The 17,321-nt window shown below is 45.2% G+C and overlaps 1 protein-coding gene across 2 annotated transcripts in view; it reads left to right on the plus strand.

Annotated features, from left to right (window-relative positions):
* GABBR2 (gamma-aminobutyric acid type B receptor subunit 2) overlaps positions 1–17,321 on the plus strand; it is a 3,493,747-nt gene that overhangs the window by 2,506,148 nt on the left and 970,278 nt on the right. For both annotated transcript variants that reach the window (XM_069219613.1, XM_069219614.1), the window contains exon 13: positions 16,869–16,991. In XM_069219613.1, the coding sequence (XP_069075714.1) occupies positions 16,869–16,991 (123 nt within the window). The remainder of the gene's footprint in view (positions 1–16,868; positions 16,992–17,321) is intronic.

A 17,321-nucleotide genomic window follows, 5' to 3' on the forward strand; every position in this document is an offset into this window, starting at 1 on the left:
TCAACGCTGACCGACCTCTAGACCGACGTCGGGAGTCACGATGACGTCGCTTCTTATGGGATGATTTTCCAGAAGAGGACCGATGGTGCCGCTTCCTCTCTTTCTTGGACCTCGCCAAGAATAGCTTCGCCTCGCGTTCCTTCAATGCCTTCGGATTCATCTTCTGGCAGGATCCGCATTCTTGGACGTCGTGATCGGAACTGAGGCACCAAAGACGATCGTTGTGTGGATCAGTCACAGACATGCGACCTCCACATTCCCTGCAGGGCTTGAAACCTGACTTCTTTGGAGCTGACATCATGGAAATACACAAAGTATCCCTTCCGAAGAGCTAACGATAAGGTAACTGAAAAGTAACCGTTATCGAAGGCACGGAAAAAAGGGAACTGATGTCAGCACGGTGGTGAGGATCCTCTTATTGCCACGATGACGTCACACGGAGCTGCGTGGAGTCGGGCAATTGTGACGTCCTCGCCGACGTGCAGAGCTAGAGAGAGAAGTTTCCATTGAATGCTACGCATGGGGTGAATTCATTAGGTGAGGAATCCACAGGTAGTTGTATCCATCAGAAAAGGAAAGGCGTATTACCTGGCCAAAGGGATCATACTTAACATGTAATACATTAACATCCAAGTATCCGGGCTTGAGGAACTGATTATTCCTGATTAGCACTCCATTAATTCATTAACAGTTTGTGGTGTGATGTATGGAAACAGTGCCATACTGCCAATAGAGTCGGAGTCTGAGGCACTATCATGTGATGAGCTGGAGTTAATAAGTGGCTTAGCAGCTTGAAGGGTGGACACAGAGGGTATTGCCGCCAGTTTGCCCTCCACTGTGTGCTAAGGGGAAGGCATCTCTCCCCCTCCACTCTGGGGTGCCATCCCTCTGCATCGCTGTCTCAGTGTCCTTTGTTCCTTGGGCGGGGAGGATCCAAGAGTTTTCTTTACATGACATGTTTGGAAAGTTTTGTTCCAGCCATCCCCAAACTGAATTTGGGTTCTCAAAGAAGTTGATGTACTGATCATGGATTATTTATAGTTTTGCCGGAAAAAGCAAGGCATAGGAAAGGCCAGCCACAGCAAAATCTTTTTTCACTTCTTGGAAGGAGGTGCTCTTCCGCTTTACCGCAATGGTGTAGTGAGGGAACAGGGAGATCTTTGAGTTGTTGACTAGTATGGACACCTTTTCATGAGCCCTCTGAAGCAGTAAGTCATGGTCTGTGAAGTTCAGGATCTTGGTCACTATGGGCCTCTGCGAAGTTCGAGGCACAGGTGTTCTTGTGGGACCACACTGCGCCCTTTCAACTGTGAAAAGCTCAGATAGGCCGGTCAGAGCCACCATTTGACAGAGGCAATCCTCTATATATTGGGTAGCATTGGAGCCCTCCACCACTCCAACATCCCCATTATTTGGATATTATTCTTGCAGGCTCTTCCTTCTGCATCTTCAGCCCGTTCTTTCAATTTGTCCACCAGGAGCGTAGCTGGGTGAACTGCACGGCGTGGCCTCTGTGACCCGGTGAAAGGACAGCAATCGGCATTTCATTTGTTTTGACTCGGTCCACTAATTTAGGATTGTCATTCTTCATCAGGCCTATGTCTGTGGTGATGACCCTCAGGCGCCCTTCGATGTCTGAACATGTTAAACAGATTTCCTGAAGTATGATGTCCAGTTTATCCATTGGGGGGTAATGGCATTGGAGGGTATATAATCTTTTGGCATTCGGGCAAGGGAACCCTCCGAAGGTGTAGACCTCGCTTTCAATTTTGCAGTGGAACTAACAGTCTTGGCTTTGGTACGTCCCATTTTGTTTTGTGCTTGCCTTATAATATGTAGATTAGTTGGGGGAAGGCAGCTTCAACAATATGTGCACGGGTCCAGTACTCCGAGTGGCCACGCTGAGGTAAACTCATATGACCATTAGGGTGATTGTGTCATAATAGTCTCTGCCAGAGAGTCCTCAATAGTCTTGGGGTCCCCAAGAAAGACAGAATGAGAGAGGCTGTGGGTCGATGATAATGTCAAGCAGTGGGACAGGGTGCAATTACGTAGGGTGGTTCTGCTGAGGAGTGTATGAAAATCAGCTCACCCCCACATACCAGAAAACAGTTCAGTTCTTGGCGGGGGTGACAGCGAGTGGTCTAGGTGCCCTCTGCCCCCTTGCTCAAGGGTGTCAGCTGTGGAGTCTAGCATTTAGTCTGCCCCTTGCCAAAGCCAATATCCAGCAGAATGTCACAGGAGGGGGCCACACACCCAGGCTCCAGGTTTCACTCAATGCTGTGTGATTGAGCCAGGAATACCCAGGTTCTGAGGGCCCCTAGTTGTGTATCGTAGACAGTCAAGCCACAGGCATCTCTGCAGCAGGGCAAGCCCAGACCACCCTCTCCAGCAAGTAGCGTTGGGCTAGCGGCTCTCACCTGCACACTAGGGCGGTCATTCCAACCGCGGCGGGCGGCGGTAGCCGCCCGCCTGGCGGGAACTGCTGAATGACCGCACCGCGGTTAAAAGACCGCGGTGGCCATTCTGGCTTTCCCGCTGGGCCGGCGGGCGACCGCCAAAAGGCCGCCCGCCGGCCCAGCGGGAAAGACCCAGCAACGATGAAGCCGGCTCCGAATGGAGCCGGCGGAGTTGCTGGGGTGCGATGGTTGCAGTGGCACCCGTTGCGATTTTCAGTGTCTGCGAGGCAGACACTGAAAATCATTATGGGGCCCTGTTAGGGGGCCCACGACACCCGTTCCCGCCATCCTGTTCCTGGTGGTAAAAACCGCCAGGAACAGGATGGCGGGAAGGGGGTCGGAATCCCCATGGCGGCGCTGCTTGGAGGATTCCCTGGGCCAGGGGTAAACCGGCGGGAAACCGGCGGTTCCCCTTTTCTGACCGCGGCTTTACCGCCGCGGTCAGAATGGCCCAGGAAGCACCGCCAGCCTGTTGGCGGTGCTTCCGCGGTCGTTGGCCCTGGCGGTCGGTGACCGCCAGGGTCAGAATGACCCCCTAGTTCTTTCAGTTGGTAAGTTAGGCTATAGTCAGGGTGGGGTTCAACCCAGGGCCTCAGTAGGCACCCTCAACGCAGGCCCCACCACGCAGTTCTGGGGTCATCGATCTCCATCACATCTGGTACTGGTGAGCACAACAGAATAGCGGACTCCAGTTGCCTACCACCTTACATGTCTGCAGTTCTGCAGTCATTTGGTGCCACGTAGTCTTCTCTCATGCGGTGACTTCACTCAATCAAGGTTGTGCATGGCGGCACCTCTATCTGCCACACCGGGCGCACGTCAGGGTAGGGCCTCAGGAGGCACCCCCCACCACGCATCTCAGGGGCCACCTATCTTGCTCGCATCTGGCAGTGGTAACCATGACACATAGCAGGCCCTAGGTGCCTACTTCCTTACATGTCTACAGTTCTGCAGTCATTGGGTGATGTGTGGCGTCCTCCCATGCTGGAGCTTTGTCTGATCAAGGTTATGCACTGTGGCACCTCTACCTGCCACAGCAGGTGCACATCAGCTCAGCTCCTCAGGAGGTACCCCCCAACACAGGCCCCACCATGCAGCTCTGGGGCCGCCCGCCGAGCACAACAGAATAGCGGGACCCCAGCTGCCTACTTCTTCACATGTCAGCAGTCAGTAGCCACCATGTGGTCCCCCCCCATGACGTGGCTTCGCCTAACCCAAACTGCACATGGCGGCATCTCAACCTCCTGCACAGGGTGCACACGTCATCATGTATCCAGATAGTTTTTGCTGTTGTGTTAGGCTGAAGAGGGCCATCACAGCAACATGGAGAGAGCTTAATACACCACAGTTTGGGTGCACAAATTGCGTTCAGATTGTGGGCTGCTCTTTTGTAGCCGCCATCTTAGCTGTTTGACGTGGGTGGATTACGGGCAGTTTTTTGCACTCAAATTTGCATCGCCTCAGCAGGGTATGTTGAATCAGGAGTAGTGAGGCTGGTGGTTGGTTTCACGACCGTCTATGTCGTGGCTAAAGGGCTTGTAGCAATAGAATGCAGGCCCCAGATACGGGACCTTACGGTCTATGCGTCCGCCATCTTGGGCAGTTGGCCACACACCCAAAAACAACCAACTTTACTACTTTATGATGTCTTCATCACATTGTGATGAGCAGTCTGGTGTAGTTGCACCACCTTAACCATCTCAACCTGGCATAGAGTCTTTGGTATGCCAGTTTTGTTTGTTTTGAGGCCAGCTAGCAAAAAGTCTCAGCAAAGTTTTTCATTGTACAGTTTTTTAAAAGGATTTCACAAAGGCTAGCTCAGGCACATTTTGCTGAATTGCAAAGGTCTTCATTTGCTTCCACATCTTTTCAACCTGGATATACTGTACCTGCTCAGGTACACACTGCTGATTAAGACAGAAATCCTGTTTGTCTATAAAAAGGCTCTCTTTCTTGCTAATCTAAGCAGGTTATTATTTTCTCAGAGACAAAATTCAATTTTCTTACTTAAAAAAAAACAACAAAAAAGCTAAAAATTACTTACTGAGCAATATTAGATAACGGTGATACATCGCTATATTGTCTAAGCTTTACTGTACTTTTTACTCACAGTCACATATTTATGTCTAGTGCACCAGCAGCTTGTTATTAATCTCTTTTAAAAATTCCATACCCTCAACCAGTTTATTTTCATATTTACGCAATTAAATGATAAAATGCCATGAACTCTCCTTCCATAACAGTTTATAAAGTAGCAAGTTCATCTTGATATGCCTTTGCTAACATTCACCTCAGTGTTTCACTCTAGAAATAGCAATACCAGCACTCAAACATCTCATAGGGCGCAAATATATCCACAGTGAGGTTCCTAAAAATAGTAGAGCTCTTTATCATTTGACAATACTACATTTACTTACTAGTGTATACAGTTTTAACACTTTTTTTCAACACAATCTGCAAACCTTGCTCACATCTCTCTACATTGTAATGTGTACCTCTCAAAAGCTATAACACATCTACACCACAACAACTTTTCACTCTGCAAAGATGGTGTAAATAAATGTTCCAACATTAGTACACTTACTGGCCCTTCACAACAAAGTTTATAACATATATTATTAGATACCTTGTATTTGAAGTCCTTTCCTAAATACAGATGAAGACACTAGTCTCTTTCAGCTCCACATAAATTCACTTCTGCTGAGCACAACTCAAACAGACTTTTTTCTCCTCTAAAGCACCAAGGACAAACTGGACTAAGCTATGTCTGGTTCTGCACCCAGTCACATTACAGCATTTCTTCAACCATGCAATAACAATGGTAACTATTGGGTGAGCCTTGTCCATTTGTTTTTTCACTTCTCCCCATATGATTTTGCGAGACTGTTGAGGGATCATAAAAGACCTTGTGGCAGGCTCAGTAATTTTCCATGTGATTCGCTCAAGACACTTGCAAGATCATATAATTTTTTTGAAATAAAAATTAACCATCTACTCATCTTAGTACTTACCTCTTACAAATTTTCTCTCAAACAAAAGACCACAATATCCATTCATACTAATAAAATATATTGTGAACTCATCTACTCATTTTTACTATCCTTGATCCTTCAAGAGATTTCATAAAAGTGAATGAAAATGGCCCTTTTATTAACATTGAAGCCTTAAACACTATACAGTTTGAGAAATAATTTATACAGCATTTGGTGTCATTTTGAACTCAAGCAAAAAGTAAGATTTTTACTAAAAATGCATGACCCACATACTTACGAAATGCTTCAGAAAGGTCCAAAATGGACCGTTTTCCATTGTTGCATCTTTTAACTTTTTATGACTTGCTGAAGGGAATCATCACTTTTGGAGCTTAAATAATCAGGTTTAGTGCCATTTTCATGCTCTCAAAGGTCGAAAGTGTATAGTTTTGAGATTTTGTAAAAGTGAAAGAAAATTGCAGATTTGGTAATATTGAGGCCTTAAACAGTGTTTGTGCACTGCGAGAAGTGATTTAAGCATCATTTGGAGTCATTTTGAATTCAAGCTAAAAGATCAGACTTTTTATGAAATGCTTCAAAAAGGTCGAAAATGGACTGTTTTAAATTGTTGCATCTTTTAATGCTTTATGATATGTTGAAGTGAATCATCGTTTTTGGGGGTTAAAGAAGCATGTTTAGAGACATTGCCAGAGACATTGAGAGCATCTCAAGTGGCCAAAAAGGTCACATTTTTTATGAAAATCATTGACTCACGGACTCACAAAATGCTTCAGGAAGGTCCAAAATGGACCTTTTTCAATTGTTGCATCTTTTAACTCCTTATGACGTGTTGAAGTGAATCATCACTTTTGTGTCTTAAATAAATGTGTTTAGAGACATTGCCATACTCTCAATGGGGCCAAAATGCATAGTTTTGAGATTTTATAAAAGTGAATGAAAATGGCGCTTTTGTAATAATGAGGCTTTAAACAATGTTTAAACGTTCCGTAAGTGATTTAAACATCTTTTGGAGTCATTATGGATTCAATCAAAAAATGTTTATTTTTCATGAAAATCGAAGACCCACGGACTTACGAAATGCCCCAGAAAGGTCAAAAATGGACCCTCTTCAGTTGTTGCATCCTTTAACTATTTATGACCTGTTGATGTAGTTGATCACTTTTGGAGTCTAAATAAGCAGGTTTAGAGCCATTTCCATGCTCTCAACGAACAAAATGCAGAGAATAGTGAATTAAATGCCCCATTTTGTAACATTGAGGATATCAACAATATTTATACACTGTTAGCAGTGATTTAAATGTCATTTTGGATTCAAGCTAAAAAGTCAGCTTTTTGATTAAAACTGATGACCCACGGACTTACCAAATGCCTCACGAAGGTCCAAAGTGGACCTTTTTCATTTGTTCCATCATTTTATTCTTTATGAGTTGTTGAATTGACTCATCACTTTTTTGGGCTTAAATAACCATGTTTAGAGTCGTTTCCATGCTGTAAATGGGCCACAATCCTAACATCCTCAAGAACCTAAAAATTAGTTAACAACAATATACATCGAAAAATCTTCACATTAGTTATCCCTTAGGCACCTTCTCTCTAATTTTAGGGGCAGCCCTTCTGCTGCCCCCTTATCTAGCTTTTTTACTTAATTTTCACAACACCTTTATTTTTTCATAGTAAACAGTAATGGCCACCATTTAATTTCTAACACTCCAGCAGCCAGCCAATCAGAGTGCTCACTCTTGCCAAACATGTAGGAGCCCCTCACTCCCATAAGAGTGTGAAGGCTCATAGGGAAAAATGGGCCTGTCATCCAATCACAGAGCTATATTTAAAAAATGTTTAATCTGAGCTCGCACAAGAGGCTTGAGAGTGTCTTAGGAGTCCAATAGACCAGATCTACAGTTATTTTTTACCCTTAATGTCTCAGAAACTACCAAATGTATTTACACCAAATCACAAAAAGCACAATCTGCAGTCCAAGATCCAGTTTCCTGCTGAATTGGGTGTAATTCCGCTCAGTAGTTTTTGATGTAGCCTTCTCTAAAGAAATCTATGGAAGATGCCTGGGGATTTTACGTTTTGGGAACCCCGTTTTTCTTATCCCTTGCAGGAAAGATCACCTTGAAACTTTCCAAGAAGGAGTTGAGTTGGATGAAGCTTTTGTTTGAAAAGTGTCATGAAGATTTGTCAAATAGGGCGAAGTAGCTTTATTAGGCTCTGGGGATCATATTACCAGCCCCATTTAAAAAAAAAATTAAAAGTGGTGGCCCCCATCGGGAGTCTTATTAGGCCCCTTCACCTAATGCGTTTTTTTTCTTTAAATGTGAAGGGGCACGTGGGTTTCCTCCCCAAGCCGCCTTAGGCCCAGGAAACTCCATAACCCAGGGCATATTTTTAATGAAAGGGGAGGTGGCCATTTGGCCCCCCCTTCCTGAGACTTTTTAGGCCCTGGGAACCACATCCACCAGGGTCACTACTAATTAAAGGTCAGGGAGCTGTGCATCCCCCTTCTTCAAACCTTCTTAGGTCGTGGGAACCCCATCACTCCAGGCCACTACTGAATTAAAGAGGAGGGGGCTGCTTGACACTTCTATCCGAGCCTTGTTACATCACTCCAGGCCACTACTAAAATTAAAGGGGAGAGGGGCTCCTGTACCTGAGTTTTGTTAAGCCCTAAGTACCCATTCCCCAGGGTCACTTATTTAAATAAAGGGGTTAAGGGGCCACTCATCTCCCCTCCCGAAACATTAGTGCCCCCCTGGGAAACCATTACCCAGTGCCTATATTTCTAAAAGATGGGTGCCCTTGTGCCCGCCCAGTGGACCCATAATACACTTGTTGGTTGCCTCATAAGTGCGTGCAGGGAAACAAATCAAATGTCTGCTCCCAGTTGGTGGGAGCATTCTCAAAGCACCTGCCTTCTGGGAGCAGCGAGCAGACTCTGTGTTTGCTCCCACTTGGCAGGAGTTTGAAAATGCTTCTGCTAAGCGAGAGCAGACACAGGTTTCACCGCTTGCGTCTTTGCAGGCTGGGTTGGGCTCCATGGGACATAGCTAGTGAGGCAGCCCAGGGGATGGGGTTTTCCAGGGCCATTTATGACTTTGGGAGGGAGGGTATGGTACACTTCCCAATTTTAGGTAATTTTGACCCGGGGTGGGCTGCCTAGGGTTTTTAGAGGCTCGGAAGGGGTGCTGCATGCCCCCCTCCCCATTTTCTAAAATGTTAGCCCGAGGCCTGGGCTCCCCAGGGCTTCTAGAGGCTTTGGGAGGGAGTCTTATAGAGCCCTCCCCATATAACCTTATTTTGGCCATGGTGATGGACTCACTCGGGCCTCTGGTGGTGGGCTCCCACGGGCCTCTGAAGGCTAAGGGAGGGAGAGACGTGTGGCAACCCTCCCATATAAACTAATTTTGCCCCGGGGTGGTGTGACAGCTCAGAAACGGGGGCTGCGCCATCCCTCTCCCCTTTTTTCATGATTATGGCCCGAGGGTGGGCTAACTGGGGCCTTTAATGGCTATGGGAAGGGGCAACGCAGCCCCCTCTCCTTTATGAATACAGCCCTGGGAATGAGCTCCCTGGAGCATAAGCTTAATAAATGAGACCCAGCTGCCATGTTATTTTTTTTTTCCTCCAAATCTGTTGGACTACCGCTGGATTGCAGCATTTTCTGCTGATTATTTTATTGTTTTTGGTACAGGGGGGTCCCAGTGGGTCCCCCAGGGGGCCTAGTGGGCCAGGGTATCCCTTGCCCTGCCCCCTTATACTATATATTTTCGTTTTACATCTGGACAGGGGATTAAGTCAACAAGTCCTGTATTGACTGCCAGCAACATTTTTCTCATGTTGCTGGCTGCCAATAAGAGTTCTTGCTTCCTCTGAATTCTCCCACAGGAGCGAAATGGCCTAAGGGAAATAAAGCTCCATGGGCCTATCAGAACACTCGATTTTTAAATTGGCACTCCTATGAGAGTCTCTCTAGACTCTTACGGACCCAACTGTCCTGATATACTATTAGTTTTCAACCTTAATTTCTCAAAAACTACTGAAATGGTGTACACCAAATCGCAAAACAGAAGAATCTGTGGGCCAAGATCCAGCTTCATGCCAAATATGGTGTAATTCTGTTACGTTGTTACTGAACATATCATCTAGGTTTTCTTTACCATAAAGTAATATTTTATTGTCATTTGTAAAACCAATCCCCACATGGTTCACAACCTTCTGTTGTGTGCAGTAGGGGGTTGGCCACAGGCAGCCCACTCCATGCTGTGATTGGCCACATGGTGGGGATTGGTCACAGCGGCTGCCATCAACCCCTCCACTTTCTCCCACCCAACACCCTATATATAAAGCAGATCTGTCATCTTTCTCCAGAAACTACCAATCATTTTAATCAAATGTTTTTTTCAGTAATGTTCCTTACAATGTTTATTATTATTGACTACTTAAAACGTATTTAATACAGTGTCACTAAACTGTAGGCAGGTAAATAGATGGTGTCCCGGGGGCAGTGGACCTCTGGACAACATTATTGAGCCTGCCCCAGAGGATGTGGTCCCTAAGGCCACTGAATGGCTCAGGGAGGGCCACCCTTCTTTTTTCTTAGAATACTGGATCAGGGATGGGGGTTGGGGGGCATTCAGCCACCTCCTCTTTATTGTAAAAGGCAGCCTGGGGATGGGACCCTTGGGGGCTTTCCTGGCTTGGGGAGGGGGGTATGAGACCCCTTCCCCTTTATTTTGAAAGACATCTCAGGGACGTGATCCCTGGGGCCTCATAGAGGGTTATGGACGGGGGACATGTGCCCTCCGACTGCTTGCGCCTCCCTCTCGGCCCACCTGGGGTGGTGGTTTCACCACATGAGAGCTTGCGCTTTTAAAATAAAAAATTGCCACCATTTGCAGATCCTCGGCAAATTTGGTCTGCAGTCAGTTTGCACTCTGTCCAAGCAGGGACCCTCATTTTGGTCAGGGAAATGGAGATACACACTTACGATAACCCCTGCTCACCCCCTTCAATGTGTGCAAAATCCGGCTGCACAGTGATGTGGAACCGCGCTGTGTGTTGGTTGCATTGATTTTAGCAACCGCAAAAGGGTGTCGCATCATTCTGCAGCCGTGATACAGGTGATGCTGAGATTCAAAGCAGTGATGTAGGTGGTGCATTGATTTCCCAGCCACGATGCAGGTGGTGTGTCATTTTTACAGCTGTGGTACAGGTGGTGCGTTATATTTTTCCCCGCACAACTTCTGTGTTTAGATTTTGGTATTGGTTTCATCATCTTCACCTCTCAAGAGCCTAGGGACCTGAGTGGACACCACATGACAGGGTAGGAGTCTCAGCAAGAGAGCTTAGGTGCTGGCTGAGGAAGCCTTTGATGGCCCTGAGACTTCAAAACTGGGAGCAAGCTCAGTCCAAGCCCTGGGAGACACTTCACAAGTAGGAATATAACACAAAGTCCAGTCTTTGTCCTCTTTTAGGTAGAAGCAGCAACTGCAGGCCAACCCAGCAAAGCACAGCCACAGGCAAATGGGCAGTACTCCTCCTCCAGCTCTTCAACTCTTCTCCTTGGCAGAGGTTCCTCTTGACTCCAGAAGTAATCTAAAAATCTGGGGTTTTGGGTCCACCACTTAAACCCCTTTCTGCCTTTGTAGTAGGCAAACTTCAAAGGAAAGTCTCTGTTGTTCACAAGATCCTGCCTTGTTCAGGCCTGGCCCAAGACACACACCAGGGGGTTGGAGTCTGCATTGTATGAGGACAGATACAGCCCTTTCAGGTGTAAGTGTCATCTCCTCCCTCCCCACTCTACCTCAGGAGCCTCATCAGGATATGCAGGCTACACCCCAGCTCCCTTTCTGTCACTGTCTAGAGGAAATTCACCAGAGCCCAACTGTCGGTGTAACCCAGACGTGGATTACAAAAGCAGGCAGAGGCACGTAATGGTTAAGCAAGAAAATGCCCACTTTCTAAAAGTGCCATTCTCAAACTGACAATTTGAAAAAACAACTTTACTAAAAGAGGTATTTTTAAATTGTGAGCTCAGAGACCCTAAACTCCAAATTTCTATCTACTCCCAATGGGAAACTGCACTTGAAAGCTATTAAAAGGCAGTCCCCATGTTAACATAGGAGCGAGATAGGCCTTGTAACAGTGAAAACTGAACATGGCAGTATTTCACTGTTAGGACATGTAAAACACATGTCCTACCTTTACCATACACTGCACGCTGCCCATGGGGCAACCTAGGCCCTACCTTAGGGGTGCCTTCCACGTACAAAAAGGGAAGGTTTGGGCAGGTCGAACTGTCAGTTTAAAACTGCACACACAGACACTGCAGTGGCAGGTCTGAGACATGTCCACAGGGTTACTCATGCGGATGGCACAATCAGTGCTGCAGGACCATTAGTAGCATTTGATTTACAGGCCCTGGGCACCTCTAGTGCACTTTACTAGGGACTTCCTAGTAAATCAGATATGCCAATCATGGATAAACCAATCACCAATACAATTTACACAGAGAGCACTTGCACTTTAGCGGTGTTCAGCAGTGGTAAAGTATATATATTTCCGTGCTTGAACTGCCCTGAGGAAGCGGCACCTATGTCAGGGAAGCATGCAAAACTTGATGGATTAAGCTTTTAATCTGTGACTTTATAGCTCAATTTACAAACGTGTTGCTCTGAAAATTAGATTTAACTGTAGCCCTAATTGTGCCTGTGAGTTATGCTCCATCATGTTATCTTGAGATCAGTTGGCTTGCTCTATAATAGTTTTTTCTTGTTTCGGCTTTTTAATGGTTATTAGTTTCTTGTTGATCAATGTGAGCTATGTAAGTGACTCCAGCCACACGGGCAGTGCCAGTGCCACAATAGGAATATTTAGGCTCCTTTTTTATACCACATGTCCGCCGGAGGCTAGCTTGGAACGAAGCAGTTTACATATGGCTTACCGTCATGCCACTTTTCTGTCAGGAATCCTTCCTTCATACAGGCTGAAGGTAGTTCTTGTTTTCAAACTGCTACCTTCGACCTGTCCCTTCATGAACACGGGGAGGTCTCGGAATCCTGATTTCATGCCTGAAACTGTAGTGAATTATGTAAGATAGTAAAAGGGTGAGAATAAAATCCAATAATGGTAGCATTTTGAGTGAATTGGTAAGATCAATGTAAATTTTAAAGTCCCCAAGAGAACCCATTCCTGACTGTAGGTAGGATGGTTGGTTGATTTATAAATATGTCTGAGTTTTCTTTGAGGGATACTGGAGAGTGCAGTACCTCGTGCAGTGTTGGTATAGCCTACTGATGTCTTGTGAATCCTGCATTATGGAAAATCATATTTTACAGAAATGATGAGTTGCACTTCAGAAATGTAAATCACCAGGAAATACGGTCTCCCATCCCAAATAAAGTATAGCTGTTTGCCAGGTGATGAAACTAGGACTCCAATGTCGCGTTAATGGAATGCTTTCTCACCCATACGATGCAGGGATGAGATGTACTGAAACTCCGAAAGCATTCAGAAATGCATTTAGTGCAGTACTGAAGATATCAAGATCCACACTAGGTGGAAGAGAAATATGTTCCGTCCATTACTCAAATGCACAGAATCCGTAGAAAGTACAATGATCACATTGAGTAGTGTTAGCATGAGAGTGATTCTCACTTGGCCACTAACAGAGGGTGATGGAATTCCATATAGGCTAAAGAACGCGACCTTGTAACAGTTCTGTGCGTTAAAAAGTGGTTCAAAAAAGCTTAGCAGGATAAAAACTTTGAAATGCTATATGTTCATAGTTTTCCTGCTATGTCATCATTAAAGCAAAAGAACTGTTCAGCTTGAAGCCTTTAAGTCATCCAGAAACATCACATACCAGATAACGACCAACATGCACCATTGCAAACGTTGGTGTGCTGACCTTTATTTGTACAGGCGCAGCCGCAGTTCTGTCATTTTAGGCAGTTTAGATGTGTTATGCTCCTATTTGTGATCGGAACTAATGCATACAGCACATTTTCCGTCAGTTAGTGCACATTTTATCACGTGCTGCTAACTGAGAAGAAAGTAAAATGACTGATATATTTTCTGTTATGCACGACTTTATGAACTGTGCTCTAATTTTGAGAAAAATGTGATGCTATACAGATCTGCAATAATCACCAAAGAGGACAGAGGTTGCATCATGATCAGGTTCTCTGGTGCAGTGGAAAGCTGTGTGCCTGTGTTTTTTAAAAACTTTGTCCTGCCTAAAGTGGATACACTAAACTTCGAAATTTCATAAATGAATGCATGACCTGCAGGCAGCAAAGCTCGGAAACAGATGCAACCACTGCTTCCTGTTCCCGAGCTGTGAAGTCTGCAGTGCGTACATATACTCAACGAATTTAAGTTAAGAGGGTGGTCTTTGAACAAAGACACTGGACCATATTTACAAGCACATATCTGCGTGGCTTTTCATGGCCTTGTACATATGGAGTAAGGCAACGCAGCGCAAGTTGCAGGCTGCTGACCCATATCTACAAGGCCATGCAAAGTCACTCTGCATGGCTTTTCGTGGCCTTGTAGGTATATGGAGTCAGGCAATGCAGCGCAAGTCGCAGCATTGCCTTAGTTTGCGTCAAGGAGGTGTTTCCATGGGTGTTGTGTGGGTGTTCCTAAGCAACCTCCATGGATTTTGACGCATTCCTAGATTTACAAGGTTTTGTAAACCTGGGAATGCTTCAAAAGCCTACACCACTCTAGGAGTGGCTTAAGAGTGATACAAAGGGTAGAAATATTGTTATTTTTCCCTGTTTTTTTCCTCTTTCTATGTGTGCTGCATTCTGCAGCGTGCACAGAAGGAGGAAACGCCTCCACTGATTGTTTTTGTGCAGGAAGGTGTCTTTTCCTGCACAAAAACAATCATCCCCACAACTCAGGCACTCTTTCATCATGGTGCAAGGGTGATTGCACTGGCTCACAGCAGCAATTTCTGCACCAGAGAAGGGGGAGAGGGCAAAAATGTGCCATATCTTGTAGATACAGTGCATTTCTACCCTTACCCGGTGGCACAGGGTAGCACAGCAAGGCACTTGCTGGGCCGCCCTGCACAACGGGGCCTTGTACATATGGCCCACTGTATGTAAGGCCCTGGTTCATGCCGAAACAGGCAGAAATGACCAACTCACTACACTATCTCCTTTGGCTAGCACCATTTCATCATCCCATTAACTAAAATAATTTTTGGGCAAGTGTAAAATATTAACAAGCGAGGCCTGTGGCCTAGCACTCGATCTAGTCCTAATTGATAAATTTACATTAATTCAGCTTTGACACCTGCTCCAATCAAGAAACTGGAAAGAGAAAGGAGACAGGAATCTAATACTCATTAGAAATCTCTTTAACAAAGCAATAGTATGTAAAGGTATCACTAATCCCTACAATGGATTGAAGAGCTCATCAACACCCATTAAGCATGGATACATGACAAAACAGGAAGCAGAAATAGGCCAAATAACCCCCTAGAAGAATAGGATAATATTTGGGAAAGAGCATCCGAATCATCCATTCTACAAATACCGCTAGAGTTAGACCCATTATCAAAGGCAAAGCTATATTAGAACCCCTCGGGGGAAACTGCTGACACATATGTTACAAGAACCAAACTGTCTGTAGCCCAGTTTTGGAAACTTTCAAAGTCCCCTCACACAAGCATACAGTCCAAATCATGGCCATTGCGTGCTATGGAAATACTAACAACCACAGTACATAACCACCTGATAAAATGTGAAACTATCTGAGTGCCTTATATCCTATGTCGCTGAGAATGGTAGGTGCAATATGAACTGAATTTACGTGCCCTTTATCATCAGTAAATCACACTATGTGACCCCACAACACCTGAACTCTGATATTAAAGAAATCCCACCATTCAGATAAGATATATCACAAACAAACTCACTTGGATGGACCCCAAAGTAAGTGCAAGAAGAAGTAAAATGCCACAAATTAAGAGAGAAATGGAACAGGTATGCAGAGTTATGTGTTTATTGATATTGTGCAAGATTTTAGGTTGTGCGCAGAAAATATTGCCCTGTCAATGTTCTTTTCTTTATTGCATTACCCCAGTAAAAGTCAATAAAGAAATTTTTGAAACAAAGGAGTGTGGTCTTTAGTACAATATCTTAAAAACAGGTTCACCAGCACATATGTTCTGTCAGTAAACTGATGATGAGATGTAAAAGCGACATAGATGTGGCTGTCCTGGTGCAATTTGAGGTGGCATACCTTTGCTCAGGTGCACATTGTTCATGATATGGCCCCAAAAAGGTTAATGAAGCCCAAGCCTGTGGTCACCGAGATCCTTCTAGGAGCATCTATGTGCAGTATGCTATGTTGCGTAATGCAGCTTAAGGAGCCTGATTCACTAGAGCCATTTTTCCAGACATAGGCCTTCATTGTAGCAGCCCGCCAAGATCTGACCGCCGGGCGGCCGCCAATGCGGCCACACCCCGCCGCGGTCATTATCAGATCCCCGCCGGGCCGCAACATAGGAGCCGGCTCCAAATGGAGCCGGCGGTGTTGCGGCCGTGCGACGGGTGCAGTTGCACCCGTCGCACTTTTCAGCGCTTCTGCCGCGGTCGTAATGACCAGGGAAGCACCGCCAGCCTGTTGGCGGTGCTTCCGTCATTTCAGCCCTGGCGGTCTTGTACCGCCAGGGTTGTAATGACCCCCATAGACATTATAAACAAATTTGCTTATCCAGACTCAGATTCTTGCAGTGAGATACAATCTCATTGAATATGCCTTGTGAGTATGGTATTCGTTGCTCACTCTTGCAAAGTGATAGAATCGGGCAATCTGCAAGCCAATAGCAGTGGTTTCTGAAGTTCATACTATACTGTCATTACAAGGTGGGATGTGACCTTTGCTCAGTAATATTAGAACAGTGGAAGGTTGGGAGCTCCATTAAAGACATTGGAGTGTTTCGGGCTTCTAAAGGCTGGTAAAAGCCCGGAGCATCAACATTCCAATGTTTTTGTTCATAGTTTTTGCTGTGAACAAACACCTCGCGAAGCCTGAGGGGATTCCAACCCCTTGGAATCCCCTCCGGCTCCCTGAGGCCTTTGTTTGATTTATTAGAAGTCTGCCCTATAGTGGCAGAATAGCCTTATAGTTCTCCGTAGTTGGGCTATACCTGCAGTAAAGTCAAACTCCCTTGTTAAAGGACCTAGCTGAACGCTGGAGCAGGCCGTTAATGGACGGTAAAGGCCACTACAGCGGGCTACAGTGCTATAATAAATGTGTGCATCTGGTTTGTTAATATGCTTTCTCCACATAAGATGTTTTCTAGGGTCACTTTTACTTTCAGTCTGTTATAGATATTAGTGTTTGTATTAGTGCGGAGCTGTAAATCCTCCATGTTCTTTTATCTCTACAGATCATTAAGGACCAAAAGCTGTTGGTAATAGTTGGAGGGATGCTTTTAATTGACCTCTGCATCTTAATCTGCTGGCAGGTTGTGGACCCTTTGAAAAGGACAGTGGAAGACTACAACCTAGAGGTAGGTTTGACGGATTTTTGAGTCAGTGTTGAAAGAAAAAGCCACCCCACAAACCATGAAATTATGCCATCAATGGAAAATAAAAACTGTAATATCTCATTTTCAGCCATAAATTTGGGACTGAATTTCTTACTGCTTAATGAGCTGTTGGCTTTGTGATTTCTCATTATTGTGTCTTCTAGTATATCAACAGAAAATGGGACTGCTTTTAAGCTATGGCGTTGTTTTAAAAGAATGTGTGTACTTTCAAAGAAGGGGGATTTAAGACGTAAACACAAGGGAGTACTCTGCCCAGAGTTTATATATTAGATGCTGTTGCAATGAATAATA

Source organism: Pleurodeles waltl, chromosome 2_2 (assembly GCF_031143425.1).
Source record: "Pleurodeles waltl isolate 20211129_DDA chromosome 2_2, aPleWal1.hap1.20221129, whole genome shotgun sequence".
Taxonomy (NCBI): Eukaryota; Metazoa; Chordata; class Amphibia; order Caudata; family Salamandridae; genus Pleurodeles; species Pleurodeles waltl.